This window comes from Vanessa cardui, chromosome 7 (assembly GCF_905220365.1).
Source record: "Vanessa cardui chromosome 7, ilVanCard2.1, whole genome shotgun sequence".
NCBI lineage: Eukaryota > Metazoa > Arthropoda > Insecta > Lepidoptera > Nymphalidae > Vanessa > Vanessa cardui.
In genome coordinates this window covers 7157412-7182041 of record NC_061129.1, presented here as the reverse complement: position 1 = coordinate 7182041, position 24630 = coordinate 7157412, and the positions used below count along the sequence as shown (strand labels likewise).

At 33.5% G+C, this 24630-nt stretch overlaps 1 protein-coding gene across 4 annotated transcripts; it reads right to left on the bottom strand.

Annotated features, from left to right (window-relative positions):
• Window positions 1–2235: 2235 nt before the first annotated feature.
• Window positions 2236–24234, bottom strand: LOC124531281 (adenylate cyclase type 3). 4 transcript variants are annotated; one of them, XM_047105791.1, is made up of 21 exons: window positions 24109–24234; window positions 21795–22548; window positions 21566–21715; window positions 21174–21289; window positions 20981–21092; window positions 20772–20899; window positions 20261–20419; window positions 18849–18987; window positions 17777–17878; window positions 17416–17507; window positions 16765–17020; window positions 16256–16339; window positions 14329–14433; window positions 13796–14007; window positions 13567–13642; window positions 13277–13499; window positions 13111–13193; window positions 12924–13025; window positions 10382–10630; window positions 8169–8318; window positions 2236–3771 (listed from the first exon to the last, which is right to left on the bottom strand). In XM_047105791.1, the coding sequence occupies exons 2-21, from the start codon at window positions 22338–22340 to the stop codon at window positions 3646–3648; spliced, it is 3210 nt and encodes a 1069-aa protein (XP_046961747.1). In that variant the 5' UTR covers window positions 22341–22548; window positions 24109–24234; the 3' UTR covers window positions 2236–3645. The 4 variants fall into 4 exon arrangements, with proteins under 4 accessions (XP_046961747.1, XP_046961746.1, XP_046961748.1 ...); XM_047105790.1 differs by having other exon boundaries at window positions 21795–22558; window positions 24109–24217; XM_047105792.1 differs by having other exon boundaries at window positions 21795–22506; window positions 24109–24217.
• Window positions 24235–24630: the final 396 nt, after the last annotated feature.

Below are 24630 nucleotides of genomic sequence, written 5' to 3'. Positions count from 1 at the left end.
AATATAGGGAGTGGCTTAGTATATAAATACTCTGTAATTAAAATGTTGGGAAAAAGTTACTACTATTTTACTCCATTTTCTTCTCTTTAGAGCCCACTTGAAACTTTCACATATATATACTCATTGCCAAAAATATAAATATTAAACAATAAATGAAAATTTTAACTAAAAGAAAATCCGATTTCAAACAAAACACTATTTTAAAACAAATAAATATGCACTAAAAAGTAATGAAAATAATTGCGTATTCAACATATTTTTAGAGTCCTCCAAAAGTAAAATAAAATGAAAAATATTAGACTACTTAAACGTCGATTTACGATTATATAACGTAGTTATAGTTATTGCTATATTTGGAGCCGGTGTCAGCCACGGGTACGCGCCTCAACAATCAAACGAAAGAAGCGATACGAGCCCCTTGATTAGTAAGGTAAAATTTTTTGATAGATATACTATAGGGTTTTCTTGGCTGACACCGAATCCAAATATAGCAATAATTATAACTATATTATAATCGTAAATCTAAGTGTGAGCCGTTTAGGACTTCCATCACTACATAGTATAAAACAAAGTCGCTTTCTCGGCCCCTATATCCCTACATCTTTAAAACTACGCAACGGATTTTGATGCGGTGTTTTTATAGATAGTGTGATTCAAGGGGAATTTTTTTGTGTATATAATACTTGAACAATATAGTAAAGAAACACTGATAATTTTAGAAGTTTGCAATGTGACGTCGTAAATTAACAAATTCTGTAGTATATAGTGGGACCACACGGGAAGCACTACCTTTCGAATAAAAAAAAAAATAATCATCATCGGTCCACCCATTTAAAAGTTATGAGGTAACAAAAGAAAATACAGACGAATTGATAACCTCCTCCTTTATTAAGTCGGTTGAAAATTATGCTACACATTATTAAAAACGTAAAATCAACTACGCTTACCGTACTTTTAAAGATATGGTTATATTATTGGTATGTGACTTAATGTGAAAGATACGAACCAAGTTATATATACTTACATCTCAAATTGGTATGCTTAATAAAAATAAATAATATGGTTGCGATTTTAAAATATATTTTTAAATAAACTAATAAGTCCATTGTACACTGATACAGATCTTTATCAATTGGTTAATTGTCATCAATTAAAAATGACTGTTGTACTATGTTCTATATTCGTCACACACTGATCTGATCATTTCATCGGGTCAGTTTTGAAATATAACTTTATTTTACAAACTACACACATTCACTTGAATAAAGTGTATATTGATAAAAGATTTTTTTAAAGAAGTATTGAATGAACTTTACGATAATCTATTGGTTTTATTTATAGCGTAAATTTTTTCACATCAAATTTTTGTAATCATATACATATATTTGTCTATTAATTTATTATTATTTTTTTTATGTTATAGGTAGGCCGACGAGCATATGGGCCACCTGATGGGAAGTGGTCACCATCACCCATAGGCAATGACGCTGTAAGAAATATTAACTATTCCTTACATCGTCAATATGCCACCAATCTTGGGAACTAAGATGTTATGTCACTTGTGCCTGTAGTTACACTGGCTCACTCACCCTTCAATCGAGAACACAACAATACTGAGTACTGTTATTTGGCGGTAGAATAACTGATGAGTGTGTGGTACCTACCCAGACGGACTTGCACAAAGCCCTGCCACCGAGTAAAATATAATAATTATAAAACTAATAGGGACTGATAGAACCATAATAATATAAATCGAAGTAAATAACAGTATTTACATCCGTTTGTGTTCATTTCGTGCTCAGCGAAGAAGAGAAACAACGTGCAATCTGCATGTGGCAGTTGAAAATCTGTTACAAGTTTATTTATCAATCCGCATTCAATGTCATGTCGTGCTAGTTTAAGGCTAGCAGTTGAATTTTTAATGGGCACTACAAATTATACTTTACTTTTGTCAAAAATACAAATGTTCAATCGCATATGGACACATAAATTAAAGTTATTATGATTTAATACAGCAAATCAATGTAAATATCTTTAAAATCCTTTGATAACAGGATTATATTTATATACATATGTGTTTTATTTACATTAACGGAATCAGAAACATGTATTGTGTTTGAATCTTTTCTCGAATTTCTAATAATTTGTTTAATGATACCCATTTATATAAAAGTGTTGTTTACTTTAGCAGATCCTAGGTATAAGACCGAAATAAAACCAAATATATGAGAGGTATTGCTTTATTTATTTGCATTATTAGCCACAAAGGTGGTAAACCTTCGAATGCTTGAGCTAGGACACGTATAAAATAATATCTTAATAGTCACAATCACAGGAAGGTATATCGTTTTAGAAGAAAAATAAACTCAATAAGACGACTTAGTATTACAATAAACATCTATATTATCAAGAATAATTCTAATATAAATAAATAAATACTAAATATTTGTCGAAGCGTGAGATTTCCCACGTAGCATAATGTTCTACATTACACAGATCCTTTCATTATTAAAACTTTAAGTATATATCATGTATCTACTTAGGCTAAAGTATCTAGGCGACTACTAAAACCACAATTCCTACTATTGTACTAAAATTCTAGTTATATAATTTTATTGCACGATCTACCTGATGAACTAACACTAAAGTAAGCGACATCGATACAAATAAAGCTATACACCTAACAAGAATATCACAATATTGCTACTTAGTACTCGAAGATGAAGATGAGGCAACACCGACTACAAATTTATCCGCAAACCGATCTTATGTAACTGCGATTCGCGTATCCTTGCACACGCATGACTGCATCACACTACCGTTGACTTATGAAGTAATATTAACGGCACAAATAAATAACGTAGGTAGAGCCTATATATGAAATAACATCTGACATACTTTTGTTATCTGTGGCGTGTAACAATAGTCGTACGTTTAAGTCGATTCATCTGAAAATTACATGCTAATGAATTGCATTAACATAACCATCGAGATCGAGATAGCTCGTCAACAATAGCGATTAATTACAAGAGGAAGAATATTTTAAATACAATTGTAAATAGTAGACATTACTCGTTACTTTCTAATTACTACCAGATACCGATAAGATAATTAGGCAAGAATTTATCGTAAATAGATGTTTATGTTAAGTTTATCAAGTGATAATGTAATGTGACATCGATTGTCTACGACGTTAGTATTACTAAGAGGTTATGTAATAAATTAGATAATTTAATAAAATAAACTAAAGGCCACCAAATGAATTTTATTTGTGATAAAAGTAATGTCACTAACAGTCTATTTTAAATACATTGCCGAATTACGACATTTACATGCACTTTTAATGGTTACTCGAAGAGATACTAAGATAAATCTACTAATGTCGGCTTAAAGTCATGAATATTTAAATATAATGAGTGAAAAAGTAGACAGTAGAAACGCCTATAGTAAAAAAATATCTTATTAAGTAGAAGTAATACATCACAGTTAATAAACTTTAAAAAAGTCAACAGTTTTGTATAGTCTCGATTACAACCGAAGATTGCTAGAAATTTCATTAAAGACGTGACCTTACGTCGTGCGATAGCACTTGTTTACGGGTTCTAGACTAGGCTAGACTAGACTAGTGTGCGTGTGTGCTTCATCCTATGTAGGCAGCAGCGGGTGTGCGAGCTCTCCTCGACTGTGCTGCTGCGGAGAGCTCGCGACGGCATTCGATCCACCGTTCGCTAACAAAGCATCTCTAGCACTTGCTTCACATTGCTCATCCATCTGAAATATTCAGAAAATACAATTTAGTACATCTAAAAAAGTACCATGATTTTTGTTTGATGATTTTTAATTTTATGTATACAATAAAACACAGTAACAAATTAACGCATACACAAGCATTTCCGCAAAAATAATGAATTTGAACATTACGTCAAAAATTGATAACATCATCATACAATTTCAATCTGTAAATAATAAAATGCATCTACAAATTTTGTTGCAGTAATTACGTAACATAAATATTCATTTGTTTTTTAATTACGCTGAATAATATAAATGGAAATTATCTAGGCACAGATGTTGGTACAATTAAGCGGATTAATTGCCATTAACAATAATTTTATTTCAATTGTAACGATTAAAACCACTTAATATCCTGAGGTGTAGAGTTAATTGGTACATATTTTTGTTTTTTCTTCGTCTGCTTCGAGTCCTTTTCTTTAACAGTATTGCGACAACAGTCCGGACTGCCTATCCGGATAGGGCGACAGAGACAAGTCGGCCTGTCCGGGTAGACTGTCCGGATCGTAGCGACCAGTTTTCCAGCTCTTCAAGTTTTTCTTTCTTGCTTAGTATGACTCCTAAACATCAATGCGAAATAACAATAAATACATAAAATAAAACATACATAAAAGGGAAATTAGACAAACCGCTGCCTTGCTAAAGAGCGCGTGACAATATTAATTATGCTGCTGACTTCGTTTTGCAAGTCTTATGTTGTAATGTAATTCAGTATTTATTACATTTGCACCTACACTTATCATCCAACCATTTAATAAGTATATAATTCAGTTATCATATTATATTTTGAAATTAGAACATGAATCAGAGCGCCTTGCAAATAGGTTAGTGGGTAGTATATTATTTCATATCAATATTAAATTAATATAATAACAAATGTACGTAATCTAAACAGAAGCATCTTATTCAAGGTGTTAGATTCATCCAATCTAAACCACATTCAGGTCGGGGTTAAGTGAAATAATATTTGTATTTACAACAATAAGGGTATAATTATAACAAACAGTAAATAACAACATATATCAAATTTAAATATTACTTATATTTCGAGAACACGTGAAAAAAACAAATGAACGCTTATTATCAGACATCTTTTTGTTTTTTTTTTAGCATATAGCGATATGCATATAAAAAAAAAAACATGCTTTGTGTGCACATAAAATGTACTTAAAGTGTCTAATTTTTGTATGAGAGACCTAATGTTGCTTATGACAATATTTATTCCTTAGTGCCTTTTTACATGCTCAGGCGGCGTCCCGTGACCGTGCGTGACCGGTCCTCTATAGATACGGTTTTGAAACGACAATCATTTCGACTGCAAAGTATAAACTTGCCCAGATTATTTCGCGGCAAGAGCGACAATATTTTGACATCGATCACTTTAGCTCTATAACATTCCTCTACAAATATAACCATAATACTTCGTCGAATTTCCCAAATTCAATGTGAATATCCCGAGTTTGCAAGTGCCACCACCGCCATTCACAAATCATATACATGTAAAAGAGATGGCCCAGTGGTAAGAACGCGTGCATCTTAACCGATGATTGCGGGTTCAAACCCAAGCAAGCACCGCTGATTCATGTGCTTAATTTGTCTTTATAATTCATCTCGTGCTCTGCGGTGAAGGAAAACATCGTGAGGAAACCTGCATGTGACAAATTTCAGAGAAATTCTGCCACATGTGTATTCCACCAACCTATACCATATGTTCCAAACCTTCTCCACAAAGGGAGAGGAGGCCTTTATCCCAGCAGTGGGAATTTACAGACTGTTGTTGTTGTTGTAAAAGATCTCATACACTGCTACATAATAACTGCAACTGTGTGTAGGTCAAAAGGTTTACACGGGTCAATTGGCTTTAAGGGAGACCCTTTAAAATCGAAATTACACAAAATCCTACATTAGTGTGTCTTAACCGGCTATACGTCTTATGTATTATGTTTATCGTTCTGTCGACCAAGGATCAATTTAGGCCCTTGTCTATTTTTAGCGTTGAAATATGAACATCCTCTGTATGTTAAATGTATTTCTGACTTATTGTTATTGGCTTTGTAATTTTAAGATTAAAAGAGAAGATCCAAACAATGCATTAGTTATCTCCGATTTCTAACAGTCTGACATATTAGGTTGGGGAAAAAGTCTTTTCGCATATAGTATGTATGAACTTGTAATAAAATCTCTTTGGCTATACCATTTGTATCTGGCTGGTTTTGGTATGATTAAAAAGTTTTAATTTTAAAGAAGGCACTTCCAAATTCAAATTAGGAATTTGTGTGATTTTCATTTGTTTTTGTTGTTGTTAAAATGAGTGAATCTAAAGAAGAAATTCGATACATTTTAAAATTTTACTATAAAAAAGGTAAAAATGCAACTCAAGCCGCGAAAAAAATTTGTGATGTTTATGGACCTAATGCAGTATCTGTGAGAGTAGCGCAAGTTTGGTTTAAGCGTTTTCAAGCCGGAAATTTTGATATCAAAGATGCATCTCGCTCTGGTCGCCCTGTTACGGACAAAATTGATACCATTTTTGAAAAAGTGGAGCAATATCGGCATATTAGTAGTTACGATGTAGCTGAAGAACTGGCAATTGACCACAAAACGGTTTTGACTCATTTGAATAAAGCTGGGTACACCAAAAAGCTCGATATATGGGTGCCTCATGAACTCACTGAAAGAAACCTAGTGAACCGTGTACTCATCATTTATGATTCTTTATTACGACGTAATGAAACCGAACTATTTTTGAAGAAGCTGATAACTGGTGATGAAAAGTGGATCACATACGACAAGAACGTGCGAAAAAGATCGTGGTCAAAGGCCGGTCAAGCTTCACAGACTGTGGCAAAACCCGGATTAACTCGCAAAAAGGTAATGCTGTGTGTATGGTGGGATTGGAAGGGCATCATTCATTATGAGCTTTTACTGCCCGGCAGGACCATCGATTCAGAACTGTATTGCGAACAATTAATGAGATTGAAGCAAGAAATTGAGAGAAAGCGGCCAGAATTGATTAACAGAAGGGGTGTGGTTTTTCACCATGACAACGCTAGACCTCACACATCTTTAGCCACTCAACAAAAATTACGAGAGTTTGGCTGGGAGGTATTAATGCATCCGCCGTATAGTCTTGACCTTGCACCTTCAGATTTTCATCTGTTTCGGTCTCTGCAGAATTCCTTAGGCAGTGTCAGGTTAACATCACGAGAGGACTGCCAAAACTACTCGTCGCAGTTTTTCGATCAGAAGCCCCAAAATTTTTACAGCAATGGGATCATGTCACTACCAACAAGATGGCAAAAGTTATGGAACAAAATGGCACCTACATACTTTAGTCAAATGTAAATAAATTATAAAAAAAACTTTTTGAATTTTCATATAAAATACGAAGAAACTTTTCCCCAACCTATTATACAAAATAGAATGTGTTTTTTTTAATTTACCTAATAAAAATAAAACAATTAAACATCACTAAAAAATAGTGATCTTAATGTTGATGATGATGCTATAGTACTGTCAAGAATAATTCGAAACCAAATTTAAATAATCATTTGGCGTCCTTAACGAGTAAGCTTTGCAGCTTACATGGTTAGGCAATTTAGTAATTACATTTGAATTATGGCATACTACTTTGAGGAAACGCTATTGATATTGATTTTTCTTTTTGTATATCCAAAATAATATGAATCATTTTTATGGAAACAATTATAATCATTTTATAAGTACGAGAAGTAAAGGTAAACTTAAACCTGTGACAAGGTACTTATTTTTGTACTAAAATTCAGCAAATATATTTATCAATTCATAAATTTATATCGTATTTATGTATTATATAATTGTGGCATTTCAGGCAGGATGTATAAATTTATCGCTATTTAATATATTGACAAACTTATGTTATTAATGAGCAACTACTGTTTTATTTGCATCCCTTCTTCATTTAGAACTTACATAATCTTGTAAAAATACGGTTCATAACTTATTGAATATAAATGAATCGTTCAAAAGATTATTTCCCCTCAAAAAAGGAGACGTATCCGTAAGCCGTGGTATATTTATAGACTCTTACTTTAATTTTATACCTTCAAATATAAAAGATATAATACGAGTATTGTATTCATCAAATTAAAGTTGGTTATTGTTTATTTTTCTTTCATTGTTACTATCACAAGTATATATTATTGGCATAAGTATAGTATTTATTTTTGGCAAAACAATAGTCAATACTATTTTTAAATCAAGACCGTATAAGTATAAAAACTAAAGAAAGCTGTATATTTGTTCACAAATAATTCTTAGTTCAGAATATAACTATAAGCGCACGTCATTAGAATAAGATAATTATTTAGATTTATGTATGATAAATGTGCACTTACGACTGGATTATCTGTTAAGTCGGTAGTTCCTTCGCGTTTGCCTTGCAAGTAATACGTCATAAGTTGCCCTTTTCCTTTGACGGCCACAAGTCCACGCTGCTCGAAATAGTAGCCGAAACTTTGCAGAATATGACACGTTTCCTCCGTCACCTTAAACAAATAATCCGTTTTTTTATTAATAAATTCCAACAATTTGAACATGTAAAAATAATTCATAATTTTTCATTAAATTATTAACATAAAGGCCTTAACTAACTTAACCGTAAAACAATATTTATTTTTAAATATTTTATTAAGAGATTTTTTATATATTTAATGTCATCAATTTCATTCAATAAATAAACTGTAAATAAACTATTTGCAATAAAATAAGAAAAAAGTACAATAAATATCAACCAACGTCGATGTATTATCACAATACCACTGATATCTTTTTTATTTAAATAAGTATAAATAAAATTAATCAATATTACATAAGCATTTAATAATAAATTCCTTACGCATAAGTAACTTATTTAAAGTACCTACACTCAGTTTAAAATAAACCTTTTATATCAACATTACTAATGTCAATAACTCATATTTACCAATGAATACAATAGTCATACAAAAATAGCCATAACAAGTCAAATATTACCGAGATTGATACACGAATAATTCACCACCACTTATTTTTAAAACAGACACACATGCTACGTACATTGTAAGATTTTTATCTACGTAACATAAATCGGAAATATTTTTTATGAATTATATAAGTCGTTGTATAAGCCGAGAATGTCCGGTGGTTTGAACACCTAAATTTTAACCGAATATTATGGTTTCAAGCCTGGGCAACCACTACTGGATCTTTATGTGTTTTTGTTATTATACATTATTTCGTGCTCGGACACTGCAAAAATCGTGAGGAAACTATCATGTGTTGAATAAACATCTGCCGCTAATCCGTATTGGAGATACGTGGTGGAGAAAACTCAAAACTTTTCCTTAAGAATGAAGATAGTGATTTTTCGTCATTGTTTTCGTATAAATTATAAAACAATTGATATTCAAATCTTTGTAATCCATGCTGCCATACTAACGCCTATAACAACTACAGTTTAAAAAAAAATAGTTGGTTTTATTTATCTTCTATTTAAAGGTACATTCTTTTAAAGATTTTTTATTGTCTTTTATCTATTGGTTCTTGACTTAAATGTTTAATTTATTTACTAAATAATTAGAAACATACATATTAAATTAACCATTAATTTCTTCATCTCTACTTTAAACCGAAACCGGTTAATGTAAATAACAGAATATCATTGCTACTGATGAGTATTTTTACAAATTACTTAACAAAGTAGTTTACGAGTATATATTCGTTTTTATTGAGGAGACTATAAAACTCCAGATTACGAGCCGCGAAGTTAAATCAGTCATTATGATTAAATCCCGCGGAGCAGCTAGTTTTTTATAATTTTGTTACCGGTAGCCATGACAACCTTCGGTACGATATGAACATACATATTCTAAAAGCACTATCACGATATGAAAGTGCCAATCGTAGTAGTAGTTTTCACCTCAAATCGAATACGTCTTGAGTTTGTTTATAAACTAACTTATAAACTTTTTATATAGTGTTGGTAAAAATGTGTATGTACAGCTCAATATTAGTCTTTAAAGACTTAATTCAAATAAGTATTAACCGCCTGACAATTTAAATGGATGCACTAATTGATCGTATCCATTTACTACATACATGTACATGACATTACATTTATGTATATAAATATAATTGAATAAAACTAGACTCAAAATTATGCGGTGTAAATTTAGGAATGCCAAAGTCTCATTTTCATCTCCAGCGAAATACACTCTAGTTATGACTGTAACGATAATAATTGAGCTATAATGAGATCAAGATCACTGGAACTTTCGTATCACGGTTAAACGTATTTATTTCAGCTATACTTTTACAACGTATCATATTTATAGAAAAGAAACAAATTTCATTCATTTAACCTAAAGAGTGAGGAAGAATTTAATTTTTTTAAAAATAATATTATAAATTTCTAACAATTACACGACGACAAATAAACCGATATGATATTGAGGGTTTTAAAGCTGTCCAGGTATTTTTACAAAAAGAAAAACGTTTGTTCAATAATATCGTACATTATTTAGTAATTCAGATGGATACGCGACAAGTGAAATTTAGAAAGCATCGATACCTGTATGCAGCCCGCCTTGCCCGTGCTCTCCATGCGCGAGGCCACGTTGACGGTGTTGCCCCAGATGTCGTAGTGCGGCTTCCTGGCGCCGATGACGCCGGCCGTGATGGGCCCGTGGTTGACTCCCATGCGCAGCACGAAGTGGTTGAACGACTGCTCGTTGATGGCCGCCAGCACTCGCTGCAACTCGAGCGCAAACTCCACCAAGCAGGCCAAGTGCGCCCAGCGGACCAGAACTCCGTCGGAAGGCTAAGTGGTGTCAATACAGAAAGATACGTTTAACATACGTACAAAAGTACCTTCGAAAACCAAAGTTATGGAAGTTTTTATATACATTATTTATAATAAAAATATATACAAACACTCACGATCACATAAATAAGCATCTACACGTGGACAAAAAAAGTTCTCTATGAAAAAACATATAAACTTAAGTGAGATTTTATTTGAGAAACATGTTCAAAACTCACTAATATCAACTACTACTAATAATAAAACTAACTAATAATAATAAAAACAAGAATAAATATTAAAAACAAGAATAATTTTAAAAACGATCAACTAACGCAGAGATTAAACCGTTCGGTCTTACAGGATAGCAATATTATCCAGGAATTATTTATGGAACAAACTAAGGGATTGAAAATTCATCACCTAAGAGGCTTCATATGGGAGTGAAAACCTTTATGGTATTCGTGATTTCTGTTGTAAAAATAAATATTTGGGCTTATGTTAATTATATAATGACAGATGTTAAGGGTTTTCAAAATTCATCACCTAAGACGATGTAACTTAGAATTTAAGTATGTAAGTACTTAATTGATGAAGATTTTATGGTTATCTTTTTTTATATATTAACGGCCCGTCCCTCCTTCGCACGGGTGGACACAAGATTTTCTTTATATTTATACCTTTTATGTTTATATTATTATAAATACAGTAGCACATTATATATTAACACTGACAATTCGAATTTATCAATCGGTTTTTATTTAATTAACGAAATTAATCTTAAAGGAGAGATTTTTTTCTATCATCAATACTTTCCGCAGCGCGACGTATGATGTATTACGGTACTTTTTATACACCTTGGTTAGTAACGTATACTTAAGTTTTAGCAAGCATCCCTAATCTTTTCTACCCATAAATATAGCCTATGTTACTCAGGGTAAATGTACCTTTTTATGGTGAAAGAATTTTTGGAATAGGCTTAGTAGTTTTTGAGTTTATCCATTACAGGTACAGACAAAAATACAAATTATTCGTATGCAAATTCATATTATACATTTTTAATGTCAAAATTATGCATAAGAGTATTAAAATATATTTAATGCAGCTTTAAGAAAATCAATAACTATGTAAGTATATTTTAGCAATGTTTGTCATTTATCTAATTAAGAAAGTTAATTTTACTATTTCACCTTTTTAAAGCAGTTAATTTAGAGTAGTTCTTGTTGCTTCGTTACTAATAAGTATATTTGTTACGGCCTTTCGTTAAAAGTTTAGTTTAGTTACTTTTTGGTAGAGAGTGTCAAGTTCAGTATGCAGTAGGTAACTGTAAAAAAATATAACAATTTCTTATATTTATAGTTTGAACTATTTTGGCCGTAATACGTAAGCTTTTGTTGCCGATATTATAGTATTTTTGTCATAGTTTCTGGAAATTATTAGCGATTTGACACAAAAATCTCGACTCAAAATGAGGTTTTCCGTTGATTCATTGTAGACATTTTTTGGTTCAGGGTTACACAGAAAGTGTGTCGTGATCGAGGTAAAATGAGAGTGTGGGGAATGCAGGTAACCTAAAAACTCGGATACTATAAAAAAACTGTGTTTCTTAAAAAATTCTCTGGTGGGATATCCCATCTGTATACGGCTAGGTATTAAAAGCTATTATGATTATATATACTGGGTATATAACTACATGAGTAATATATAAATAAAAGTATGCGAAGCAGTATTAATTGATGTTTCATTTGTAAAATATAAATATCCATAAAAGTTATCTCCGTACACAGTCGTAATAGACAGTAAAAAAATCAAAGAAAACTATTAGCGTTTATTTTTCGCGTCCATCTGTAACGACTACTAATTTGAGTCACACATTATCTAGACTTATTTCACGTTTTCTTTTAAACACTATACTAAAACAAATTCTAACTCTTTTTTGTACACAGTTTACCAAATTTAGTTGGATTATAATCATATAATAACAATATATAAAACGTATATATATATATATATATATTTCATTATTATAAATTAATAATTAATTTTATTAACATTATTATCAATTAATATAATTATGTTTTATTTTAGTAGGCTACAGATCAATTTAATTAAGGGGGTACTTTTTGTGGTCAACTATTTTACGCTCACTTTATTACGATATTTATTACTAAATAAACATATTGAATCATAATTTTATTCAAATTGAATTTTAAAAAAATTACTTTATGGACAGTATATATAATTGTGTTTGTATGCATTTTAATAATATAATTATCTTGCTTTAAAAATACGTAGAAGTACATATATATACCTGCATCTGTCGAGTGGGGTTTAGGCCTGACGCAGCCATGTATGTAGAGCTTATTGTTTTTATTTTTATGATGTCCTTGCTGAATTTGGCGTCTTCTAGCAGCTGAAACGTGAATGATATTTGATAAAAATACTTTCGATTTCAAAGGAAGCATTTTAACGACTACAGCGTCGGAGCGAATACTCACGAGATCGAAGTCCGATATAACTTCGTTGAGAAATCGTAAACATTCTAGGCCTTGATTATTGACCGTCTCTTCCGAGTAAAACTCTGCAACGAGCAAAAACACCGGAATTAGAAAATACTGGCGGTCATGTATCGCGCCGGCGCTCCGGCTCGCCTCACATATCGACCTGTAAAGTTGGGCATGGAGGCGAACAGCACGCCGACCTCGGCGTAGCTCTGGCTGTACAGGTCGGCGTGGTGGTGGCGCGCGCCCATGAAGTGGCGCGCCACGTGCGGCGGCAGCACGTTGTGCACCAGCGCCTGGTTGCGGCGCCGCAGGTCGCCCGCCTGCTCCGCCTGCGCGCGCATGCGCTCCCCGCGCGAGTGCCGCGCGCGCTCCAGCGCCTCGCTCTGCCGACAACGACGACCTATTAATAGCCGCCGCGACGCGAGCCCGGCGCGGATGATCGGTACTCACGTATCTGTTATACACGAGCAGGGCGATGGCGACGATGAGCAGCATCAGAATGTGTCGCCCGGTGTGTATCTGAGCGCTGAAAATATTCGATTAAAAAACTGATGAGTTGACTTTTTTAATTTTGACTATTTATAGTATACAACAATAATTTAAAAGATACTACATAGATCTAATGACGTTCGTTAAAATATCTCTAGATGATTTAATTTGACGCAAGCAGGAGACTCACAGGACATCGTAGAGGGCCTCGTCGTAGTCGGAGGTGGCGTTGTATGGTAGTCGGAAGGGGTCGCGGTCGAGCGTGGGGCGCGAGGTGAGCAGCGCGGGGTGCAGCGCGGCAGGCAGCGCGTGAGCGGCGGCCAGCGCAGCCAGCAAAGCCGCGCGCGCGCCGCCGCCCAGCGGGGACACCCACAATGCGCCACAGAGCGCCCCTGCACCCACCTATGAAAGTCGGGGTTAAGCCAGTATCTTTTCGTCGACGTTTTATGTCGTCGTCAAATGTGAATAGCGGACCAGCAAAACCTTTATATTTTTTCAGTTTCGTTTGGTTTCGTAACACGGCGGGTGATTGATGATACATCGTTTGCACGGTTTCGACGGTTCATAGTAAAATAAATTCTCTTCGTTGAAAACGTATACAAAGGATATATTTAGACGACTGGACTTTTCGAGCGAATAGAATTATTTTCACTGCTGTATGTTTTACTTTTTTAACAGCGAGGCATAAATTTAATGAAATTACAAACAATTCATAAAACTTACGTGATAATAATATGATGGATGTATACAGCGCCGGGCTCCGCTATGAGCGGGTGCGTCGTCTCGTAAATCGTCTTCTAATAACGTCTCGAAACTACCGCATATTATCTGTATTGGAAATAATTGAATGTACTTTGTATGCCAAATAAAACCTGCCTATATTATGACGAATAAACGACAGCCTAACCTTAGCTTACTAGTGACACGCAGATCACTACTATGAATAGGTTTCTATAATATAAATAAATACCTAATAAATCCACTTCCTCCTTGTAAAAGACATAAATATAATAGTTAATTTTAAACAAATGTTGAAATGTTATTTATACAATTCAATTTCTCTGCTATATTGTGTCAAAACCTCGACACACGTTTTTATCTCGCACGGGCTATATTTTAAAACAATTATGATGATGGTATTTAAATGAGATGGATCAATAGTTTGGCGCAACAGTCAGCGAAGATCTCCTATATCGATACTATAACGCAATATTAGTCTTGTTTGACGCGAATATTTCATACTGGTCAATATACCTAACTTCGTGCGTTAAGAGTATGTGTTTGTTTTCTCGTAATACATTTTTCAGGCACGGCTACTTCTTGCACTTATGACAAACGTATGATTATTGAAAACGATAATTTTAGGTAATTTTATTTACCACTCGTAGGTTTCACCGCATTTAAAGGGTGTGTACCCTGGTGTGTTTTCTAGACTATAATCTATTGACCCCTTCAGCTAATTCAGTGTAATTTGGAAACAACTATCCATTCATCACAACTACATATATTTAATGTCAATAATTATTAAAAACATTATTTTAATCCAATGGATTTCTGTTTTCTAAACCCGAAAATATTAGTTTTAAATTTACTTTTGCGATATTTTTATTATACTTTACTTTAATTTACGTGATAAAACAAAAAAAAAACATTATATTGTCTTCAAAAAAGTTACAAAATACATTGAAATATTTCTTTCAAACTTTCAACCCACCTAGGACATCAATTGTCGTTACATACATTACGCGTTATTACATTCTTGTGCAAAATTACATACATTTAGACAATCTGGTTTAGGTAGTACTATACGTTTACCTGTCCGACATTACAAAGGATGTTAAAACTTAGAGATTGCTATAAATATATAAAAAATATTTTAAACTAATATGTTATTACTATTCCCAACGATGTTGTAGTAAACAGATATGCTATTAACGCGCAAAAAGTGAAGACTAGAAAACGTCCTAATTGAGACGTTTGCCTTATGTTGTTTTACGAAGTAATACGTTATAATACATCATAATTACGTAGTAATACGTTTTGCGTAATTAAAACATCTAGTTATCCTTTTCACTTATTGTTTTTATCAAGCTATCCTTTTTACTTTTAACGAAATGTAAAAATAAACTAAAATAAACGGCCCCCGACGCGGTACACTTTTTTCTATTATTTAGTATGGATATAACATATCTGTTTATTATAATATCATTGACTATTCCATAAAAATAATAATGAGTGGCTTAACCGTAACAAACATAATTAATTAAGCGTTAATGTGAACTGCATTATTGTATTAGAAACTTCAAAAAATTCGATAAAAAATATATACTGTGGTTGGTGTCAATTTTAAATATATGTACTTATCATCCTCTTTATAATGTTTTCATGGTATTAAACAATATCTACAAATAGCATCATTATATTGTTAATAGTCTAATACACAAATTAATTTATTAAAAAAACAGTTTTATGTACGTCAAACGTAATGATATGGTACCTCTTTAAGGTAAATCAGTCTAACCATCGGTGAACATAAATAAAACAAACGTACTCTTTACATACACGTAGGAACATATAACCTCTTTCTTTTGAAGTCAATTAAAAATAGAACGTTAAGCCAGATAAAAGAAATAAAGTGTATAATACTCACCAAAGGAGCAATGTTCGCAGCAACAAACATCGCTATGTTAAACACGCCACAAGTCAATTTCCAGTAAGGTGATATTGTTTTTTTCTGGAAAAAATATTTTATGACATTCGTGTGGTAGTGCAGCTCAAACAGATTAATATTTTTTACCGTAACTATTAAACTCGAAATTTCAACCACCAGGTTATTCAAAAACTTTACCTCACAATAAATTACTATCCATTCATATGACTAATCTCTAACTGATGATGGGTATAACTTTTCAATTTATACGAAAATAGCCTATGACCAACACTCGCATTAAAAATGCGCTAAATTTTAAGCAGGACGGTGCAAAGTATCATTTATAATTTAAAAGTAGTCAGTCAAGCAAGGGTATTTTTTCACATTTAAAAATCAACAAAGACCTAGGCTTACCGTAAAAGGTTATTGTTACTTTTAAACGACGCAAAACTTACATCACAGTAATTACAAAACGTGAAGATGTAGACTATACTTTGCCGAGAAAATACCTTATACTGCACGTATCTGTAGCAGGCGTAGTAGACCACGTTGATGAGGCCGGTCTCGAGCACGAGCGCCAGATAGACAGCGTGAAGAGACCAGGTGTGCGGCACGGCGAAGCTGGCCAGCGCCACGACCGTGGGCAGCAGCAGCAGTGGCGGTGCCACGGCCGTGAGCGGGCACGGGTCGCGGCGCCGCGCAAAGCCCGCCTCCGCGTCGCTCGCCTTGAACGTCAGGCACAGCGTCGTGGCGTCTGCGAGCTCCCTGCGCACGGGAATCGCTACCCTCAATTCCTCACCCGCACGCCGTGCTCCGCGAGATATCTACCTCTTATTGATACGGTACAGTGACAGATGGCAAAGGCCGCCAATACAGTTCAAGAGATATTTTGCAGATGGATCGTCTCAATGATAAATCATGAGATATTTTGAAAAATTAATCATAAACATATACGTATACAAGTCGATAAACAAATTACGATTCGTGTGTTCTAATTATTCTACAGTAACTGTAGTGGTGTACTTTCAAAAGCGGGTGAACAAGCTAGGTAACATTTTAGAACTTAATAAACATGCTGAATTTTTTTTCAGTGTTTTATCTATTGTTGCCATTCCAAATATAAGATACAATAGAATGAAATAATTGTAGTAAAGACTCACTTGTCGTCATCTCTATTGACGAGTTCCTCCTCTAACATAGCGAGAATTTTCACGTCCTCATTGTCCTTGCTCTCATCTTGCGGTGATAGAACCTACGAATAATGTACGAAGCGTATCTATGTAATCGAAAAGCAACAAATCAATATGAACGCTCGTGGTCGATAGCTCAGTCTGGTGCTCGAATGTTTCTAACAAGCTTTATAACTTGATGAATGATTTTTTTTCTTTCGAAAAGCAATGGTTATAAACGGATAAGTAGAAATGTAAACTAATGCGGACCGCGGACCTAGTGGCCTAGTGTCCTATATTCGGCTGCAGCCGGAAGGGGCCGGGCGGCCGGGGGTAGAACGAGTGCACTCACAGAATCCTCGTCGTCGTCTTTGAGGTCGGAAAGCGCGTCGGCGGCGTCCCCTCCCTCGCCCGCTTCTCCCTCCGGAGCACTTTTATCTTCACTGCCCTGATACTATAAAGTTTTTTTTTTCTTTACAATCTAAACATATTCAGAATATTATACATAATGGTAAAGAATGATTTCTATATTCAACAAAGGATCATTTCATCACAGTACAAGTATTATTCGATAATATCTATCAATAAATAAAAATAATCTTGATATAAAAAGTCTTTAGTGTGCCAGCCTTTTTTTACTATCAAGCATATCGAGTGTCGTTATTCAATCGCGATAAGCCATGCTCCATCTTTTCTTCTGACCATAACACTTATGTTAATATTTGTTATGAATATATCTATATGTAGGTACGTAGTGTTTGGCGACTCAATAAATCCATAATTAGAAATGTAACATTCTCCATACTAAATCATCTTTATTTTTTATTGAGCCAAATTTGATAAACATATAACTTAAATTGATAACATAAAATAGAGCAACTATAAACTGATATTTTTTCTTAAAAATTGATCTGAAAAACTCAAAAATACAAAATTTATAAACAAACAAATATATCAACATGTTTTCTCTATTCGTTTACGAGCAGACCGATAAATATTTTTTAACTAAATAAAAATAAAGTTAAATAATAAAAACTATTATGTAAATAAGGTTACCCAATTGACCTATTTTATGTCCTAAAGCTTTCTACGAAATTGATTTGGGTCGTTTTTTATGAGATTTCAGTCAATTCAACTTCGGCATATTAAGCTGACTGCAAGAGTATAATTAATTAAAGTATCATTGTTTTCCGTACATCGTAATTAACGAAAATACTTTTTAATTATTATAATTATATAAAAACATTTATAGATTACATAAGTTTGTTATGCAATATACTGTATGAGTAATATAATAAGTATCTGTGACTAATATTGGAATGACAGCTATGGCCATTAGACTATAATTTTAAAATTAAATGATATATTATGGACTACAAAGGAATGTTGTTTAAATGTAGATAAGTACTAAAATATCGACTGACCGGCTTGAGAACGCGAACAATGAAGTAGGTCTTGACACCCGCTTGCCGCAACATTTCCTCTCGGCGTTCACCGTGCGCTGGCTCTACTTCGAACTCATCGTTCAGGAAACTCAAAGTCACCTCCGAAACATGCACACGCCTGAAAAACATTCACTCCTATTGTACGTATGACAGTAGACCTTGTAATTTCGCATTCATTTATATAAACAACAAGAATATATTCTTTGCTTCAGGATCCTTCAGTATACATGAGGACGAGAGATATACATATAAAGATGAGAGTGTTTATTGATATAAAGCGATATTAATGTAGAAACAATATTACACTATCAACTTTTTGGAAGTCACTCAAACTATACATACGTTTTATAATTTTGTTATACAATTTTTCAGATATATATATTACACTTACGAAGCTTTTATATTGAATAAAATGGAATGTTATGAATGATTTAGGTCAGTTTTTATGAGCAAATGTAATATATAATTGGACATAAAATGGTTCATTAACGAATTCTGCGACGTGGAAAATCACCATAAATCTTCAATATAGCGCGGAGAATTCGTAACGGAAACTCGTCAACTAGTCCCGCTATGGCGTTTATAGATGACTGTGCAGAGAGATAATAGGTCAAGGACGTAGTTACGTATGGCCAATCGGATATAGGAAAGATGCTGTAGTTAGTGAAATGTACTAACGCGGCATCAATTATCAATCATGAACTATCATTGAATATTTTAGTTTTCTTAAATGGTACCAACTCAACCTAATATGTATTGCAGATTTCTTTATCGGATATATAAAGCCCACTAATACTGAGACTTTACGAAATATAGAATACTCCAAATATGTATAGCCATAGTGCCGCCGACCATGAGATCTAAGTTGCTTTGTTCTATTGAGCAAACCAAATCACAATTTTTGCAGCAGAGTTTTGTCCTCGATTAAATGGTGAGTAAGTAATACCAACCCAATCGGAGTTTCAAAAAGCACTACCACCACTATATTATAAAAATATGACTAACAAATATAATTATTTATACGTTACTAGCTGTGCCCGCGACATTGTACGCGTTTGAATTTACCCAAAAAAATATTATTGTAGCCTAAGTTACTCCTTGTTATATTAGTTATCTGCCAGTGAAAGTCCCGTCAAAATCGATCCAGCCGTTCCAGAGATAAGCCCGAACTGACAGACAGACAAAAATTGTAAAAAATATTATTTTGGTATTTGTACCGTACTATATTTGTAACATAAATAATCCTTTTTTTACTCAATGCATATGTATGTATAATACATATGCATTGAGTAAAAAAGGGTTATTTATGCATTTTTACAAAAAATATTTATGTATAAAACAGGTGCAAAGCTGTAAAATAATGCATATATGCTATAATGGTAAAGACTAACCCGGCCATTCCACTGCTCTCCATTTTGTTTGCAAGCTCCACATCCCGTGAATACACATCGAACTGCCACTGCCGTTGTCCTAATACACCCGCTAGCACTGCTCCCGTATGGATGCCCACTCGCATGTCCACGGGTGAATTCGTTTTTTGTTGAACATATCTATTTCAGAATTCATTTTTAGTTTCCGAAACCGAGTTGATGATATCGTTTTCAGATCATGCGAAATACAAAAATGAACGGACTGTATTACTACAGCTCATTCAACAAACTTTTATAAAACACGCATATAGTATTGTATAACTCACGTCAAACAATAATAAAGGTTTGGATTTTTAATGCATAGCCAAAATTCTGCGCATGCAAGTCACATAAAAATTAATATTGTATTTGTGAATTGTGTAGGTACTGAGACACTTTAACTGAAGGAAAAGTCATGAATATCGTTGAAAAAATTATGCAATAAAAATAAAACAACTGAATTATATTGTTATTTCATATTAATTATACTTACTTAATTGCCTTAACCATTGATAGTCCCATGTGCACACAGAGGACAGCATGGTCGGGTCGCTCCACAGGAGCGCCACTTATACAATAGTAACAATCGCCCAGAATTTTAATTCGCAGCTGTTGATATTTCTATGAAAAATTATATTTAATCTCATTACAAAAATCCTTATTACATAAACATATTTAAATACAAAAATAAGTGACACTCACTTCAGCGAGACGATCAAATCTTGCAAAGAGTTCGTTCAGTATTGCAACCAGATCTTGCGCTGAATAAGTTGAAGAAATCGCTGTAAACCCCACAATGTCAGCGTAGAGGATGCTGGTATGACGTTAACGGCAGATATAGTAAGCAATCATATAAAAACTGTAACTTTTACAGAATTACTATCTAATAACTTACCTAACATTTTCATGTCGTGACATGTAAATTTTTTTGAACTGTGTGTCTATAAGACCTAAGTCCTGTCGCATTTGCACAGCAACGTGTTCTGGAAGCACCGATAGTAACAATCTTTCCTAAAACAAACGTGATCGACGGTTACTATTTACCCGTACTTCAAAAATTACAGCATTGGAAAATAGCTTCGGCCATTGGTAGTTTTTTGCATATTTTCAGAAAACAACTTTAAAATTTCTTTTTAATGTGACACATTTATAAAGACTAATTAAAGTTAAAATTATTGTTATTCTAAATGAATCATTTTAAATAATATTTTATTTATTTAAAGCATCGAATATCGACAAAATTATTAGCTACCATGCTTTTGTTAGAATTCGACGTATTAAACTTACTTGTTCTTTGCTTTGTTGTTCAATTGTTAATTTATCTCGCAAACTTCGTTTCGTCTCTTGAAAAGAGCAACGCTGTTGTTTTTCGCTTACAGTATAAGCGGTGCCTCCCAACAACGTAGCCCCTAATAAGAGGCAACCGTTTGCTATTTGCTGTCAAAGAATAATTTGTACTTAGTTACAAAGTAGTTATATTACGAATTCACATACATTTATAGGAAATGTTTGGTACCTGTAAGTAAAAATCATCGGCGAGTCTACTTTCCGCTGTAGAAGCATTGTAATACTGGACCGCTAAATATGCGGCAAATGATAATATGCTATATATTATCAGAAGCATGAAATGAAATGGTAATGTTGCAAGTGTGAAATATTGTAGCACAACTGCCCAACCGAGTAACTCATTGTAGGAATCCCCGAGGCGTCGTGAGGCACTCACTAAAAGTTGCATCCAGAGAACGAACCAAGCGACATGATTCAGTGCAGATCGAGCGCGGCTAATAAAAGCGTATATAGCGGCCAGTAACAGGTTGACTACCAGAGCTACTGCCATTAACGCATAAGCGAAATGGAGATCTCGTTCTCCAGGTACAAGAGCTGCGAATGTTTGAAACAGTACACCAATTGCGAGTAGCCGGAGTATGGCACGTTGTCTTTGTCGTTGTGTGTATGCTAAATATAGTTTTTCTTCTGATAAATCGGAAAACCTCCATGGTGGCACGAAACAAAACCAACAGGCGCTCTTCTTTAATGTTCGCGCTTGCACAGATTTCTCCATATCTCTAGCGCTCTACCATGTTAAAATAATTGAAAACCGACACTGATATTACCATATTTATTAAGCAACTTTTCTTCACATTCACTTTATTATAATATATTGATCTACTTAATTTTTTCACTTAGTAAAATTATTTGTGAAAAATTATTGTTCATTAAAATATGTACTATTTTTGTTGAGCCATTTATAGAAAGCGTGTTAACAAAACCTATTGTATACTTTTAAAGTGTTAGCGACGAAGTTAAATTAAATATTATAAGTAATCAAGTAATATTCTGAAATATTAATCGTCAACGCGAGTAAAGCCATTGTAGACATATCGTAGCTCACAAACCATCAAGCGGAGACTTTCCGTTAGCAGCGGCCTGATCGAGGACGCCTGTGTAATGAATAAATTACACGCTGAAACATTGTTCCGATATCCGTTCATTAACTCGGCCGTCTATTAAACATAACTCACTCGAGGTTTTCTCCAAAGACATACGTAATACCTACTAATTTCAATATTGACAATCGTTTTGACTCAGAGCATATATACATAAATAAAAGAGTGACCGTGAAAACCATAACAGACGATATTTGTTTGTCATATTTCTATGTTATATATTTCTTACAAATGAAATATATTTTTTCTGGTAGGTCCTACTCCTTGTTAATTAATAGGATGAACGATTTACAAAATGTCATTTTGTTAATAGTTGACTTACTGAATATATTTAAATTAATTAAGTCAAAAAATAAAAAATTTCTACAACATCACTTATTATTATTGTTTCATTAGTACAAATTGACTTTCATGTATTTCGAAATTGCAAATTAATTCAATATTATAATTAAAAACAAAACCCAGATTATTTACTCTTTCTTATTGGAGATTTAATTTTATACTCATATAGTAATAGTGTTACTTGTATAGTTATACATATATAATACAAGTACTACACCATTATATTGGATATTGAAATTATACGTTACAAATTAACAATCATCAAAATACATCAATACAAAATCAACAATATACATGCATAATTAAGACATGCATGTATTTTGTTGGTTTTATAAAATTTTAATTTATCGCATTTACTAAAAATGTCTATATGTTTGTTAGTTCGCAAGTACATTTGAGACACAAAGTACAAAGTATTATTTTCATATTAAATATATATTAGTATCAATCTTACAAGGTCTACTTCACAAAAATCTTTACATAGTCAATACCTCAATGTGCCATATATTTTACTAATAATCACTTAAATTGTAAATACAAAACTCTAAAAAAATTAATTAAATTTTAATTATTTCAATAGAACTATTTTGAGTTATTTAAAATTTAAAAAAAATTGCAAACCTTGATATTTTTCAGTGTTCTTTTTTCGTTTATCAATATAGAGAACTATGTAAAAAAAGAAACTTTTTTAATCTATGATGCTTGGGGTGTTCTTTCTAATTGAGCTTATGTACAATAGGTGCCTATTTAGGCAATATGTATGATGCTATTAGTACATACATGAAATTAAAATAACAATATAAAAATTGAACCTTTCTAAATGAACGTTATTAATTATTTTTTTATGTTTACGTTGAAATATTTCCCGCCGAAATCGTTGTTCAGTGATGTAAGAAGGCAATCTCGGTAAAAGACTCTTGTCATGCTATTGACCCAATAATTTATAGACCACTTCACGCAGTATACAATAGGTTGAAATAGATAGTTTTTATGTGTGACGGTATTTTAGAGATTTAAGGTGATTTAATGATAATATTATACTTGAGAATATTGAGCGGTACGGGATATAAACGAGGACGCGGGCGGTAGGGATCGCGGCAGCGCAAGACGGTATGCGCACGTGCTCGCGCGCGACTGCCGCGCCAGCCGCCGCCCTCCGCAGCAGCCGTGCACCTCGCCCGCCCGACCCGCCTTGCCGGCCCTGCCGATACCGCCCTGTCGCCCTGCCGCCCTGTCGCCCGGAGCAGCTCTTGCCCGATTCATTACATCGATTCAAACAATTGATATTTCAAAAGCGCTTAGAAATGTTCAGTGATAGTAGTGTAAAAACAGCTTTGAAATGCAGGTTGTTTTATTACGGGTTTTCTATAGAAACATTCTAAAATTAATAGTAACTCCATGTAAGATACATGCGATTATCTTTCGGAAACAAGAAAATTCCGTATTCGTGTTCCGGGCGTACTTCTAAAATAAAAAAATTTCACCTCTTGAAATCCTTAAGCCATACCTGTTCAGCAGCGTGTAATTTTTAAATGAACAAACAAATAATCACGATACATTGAC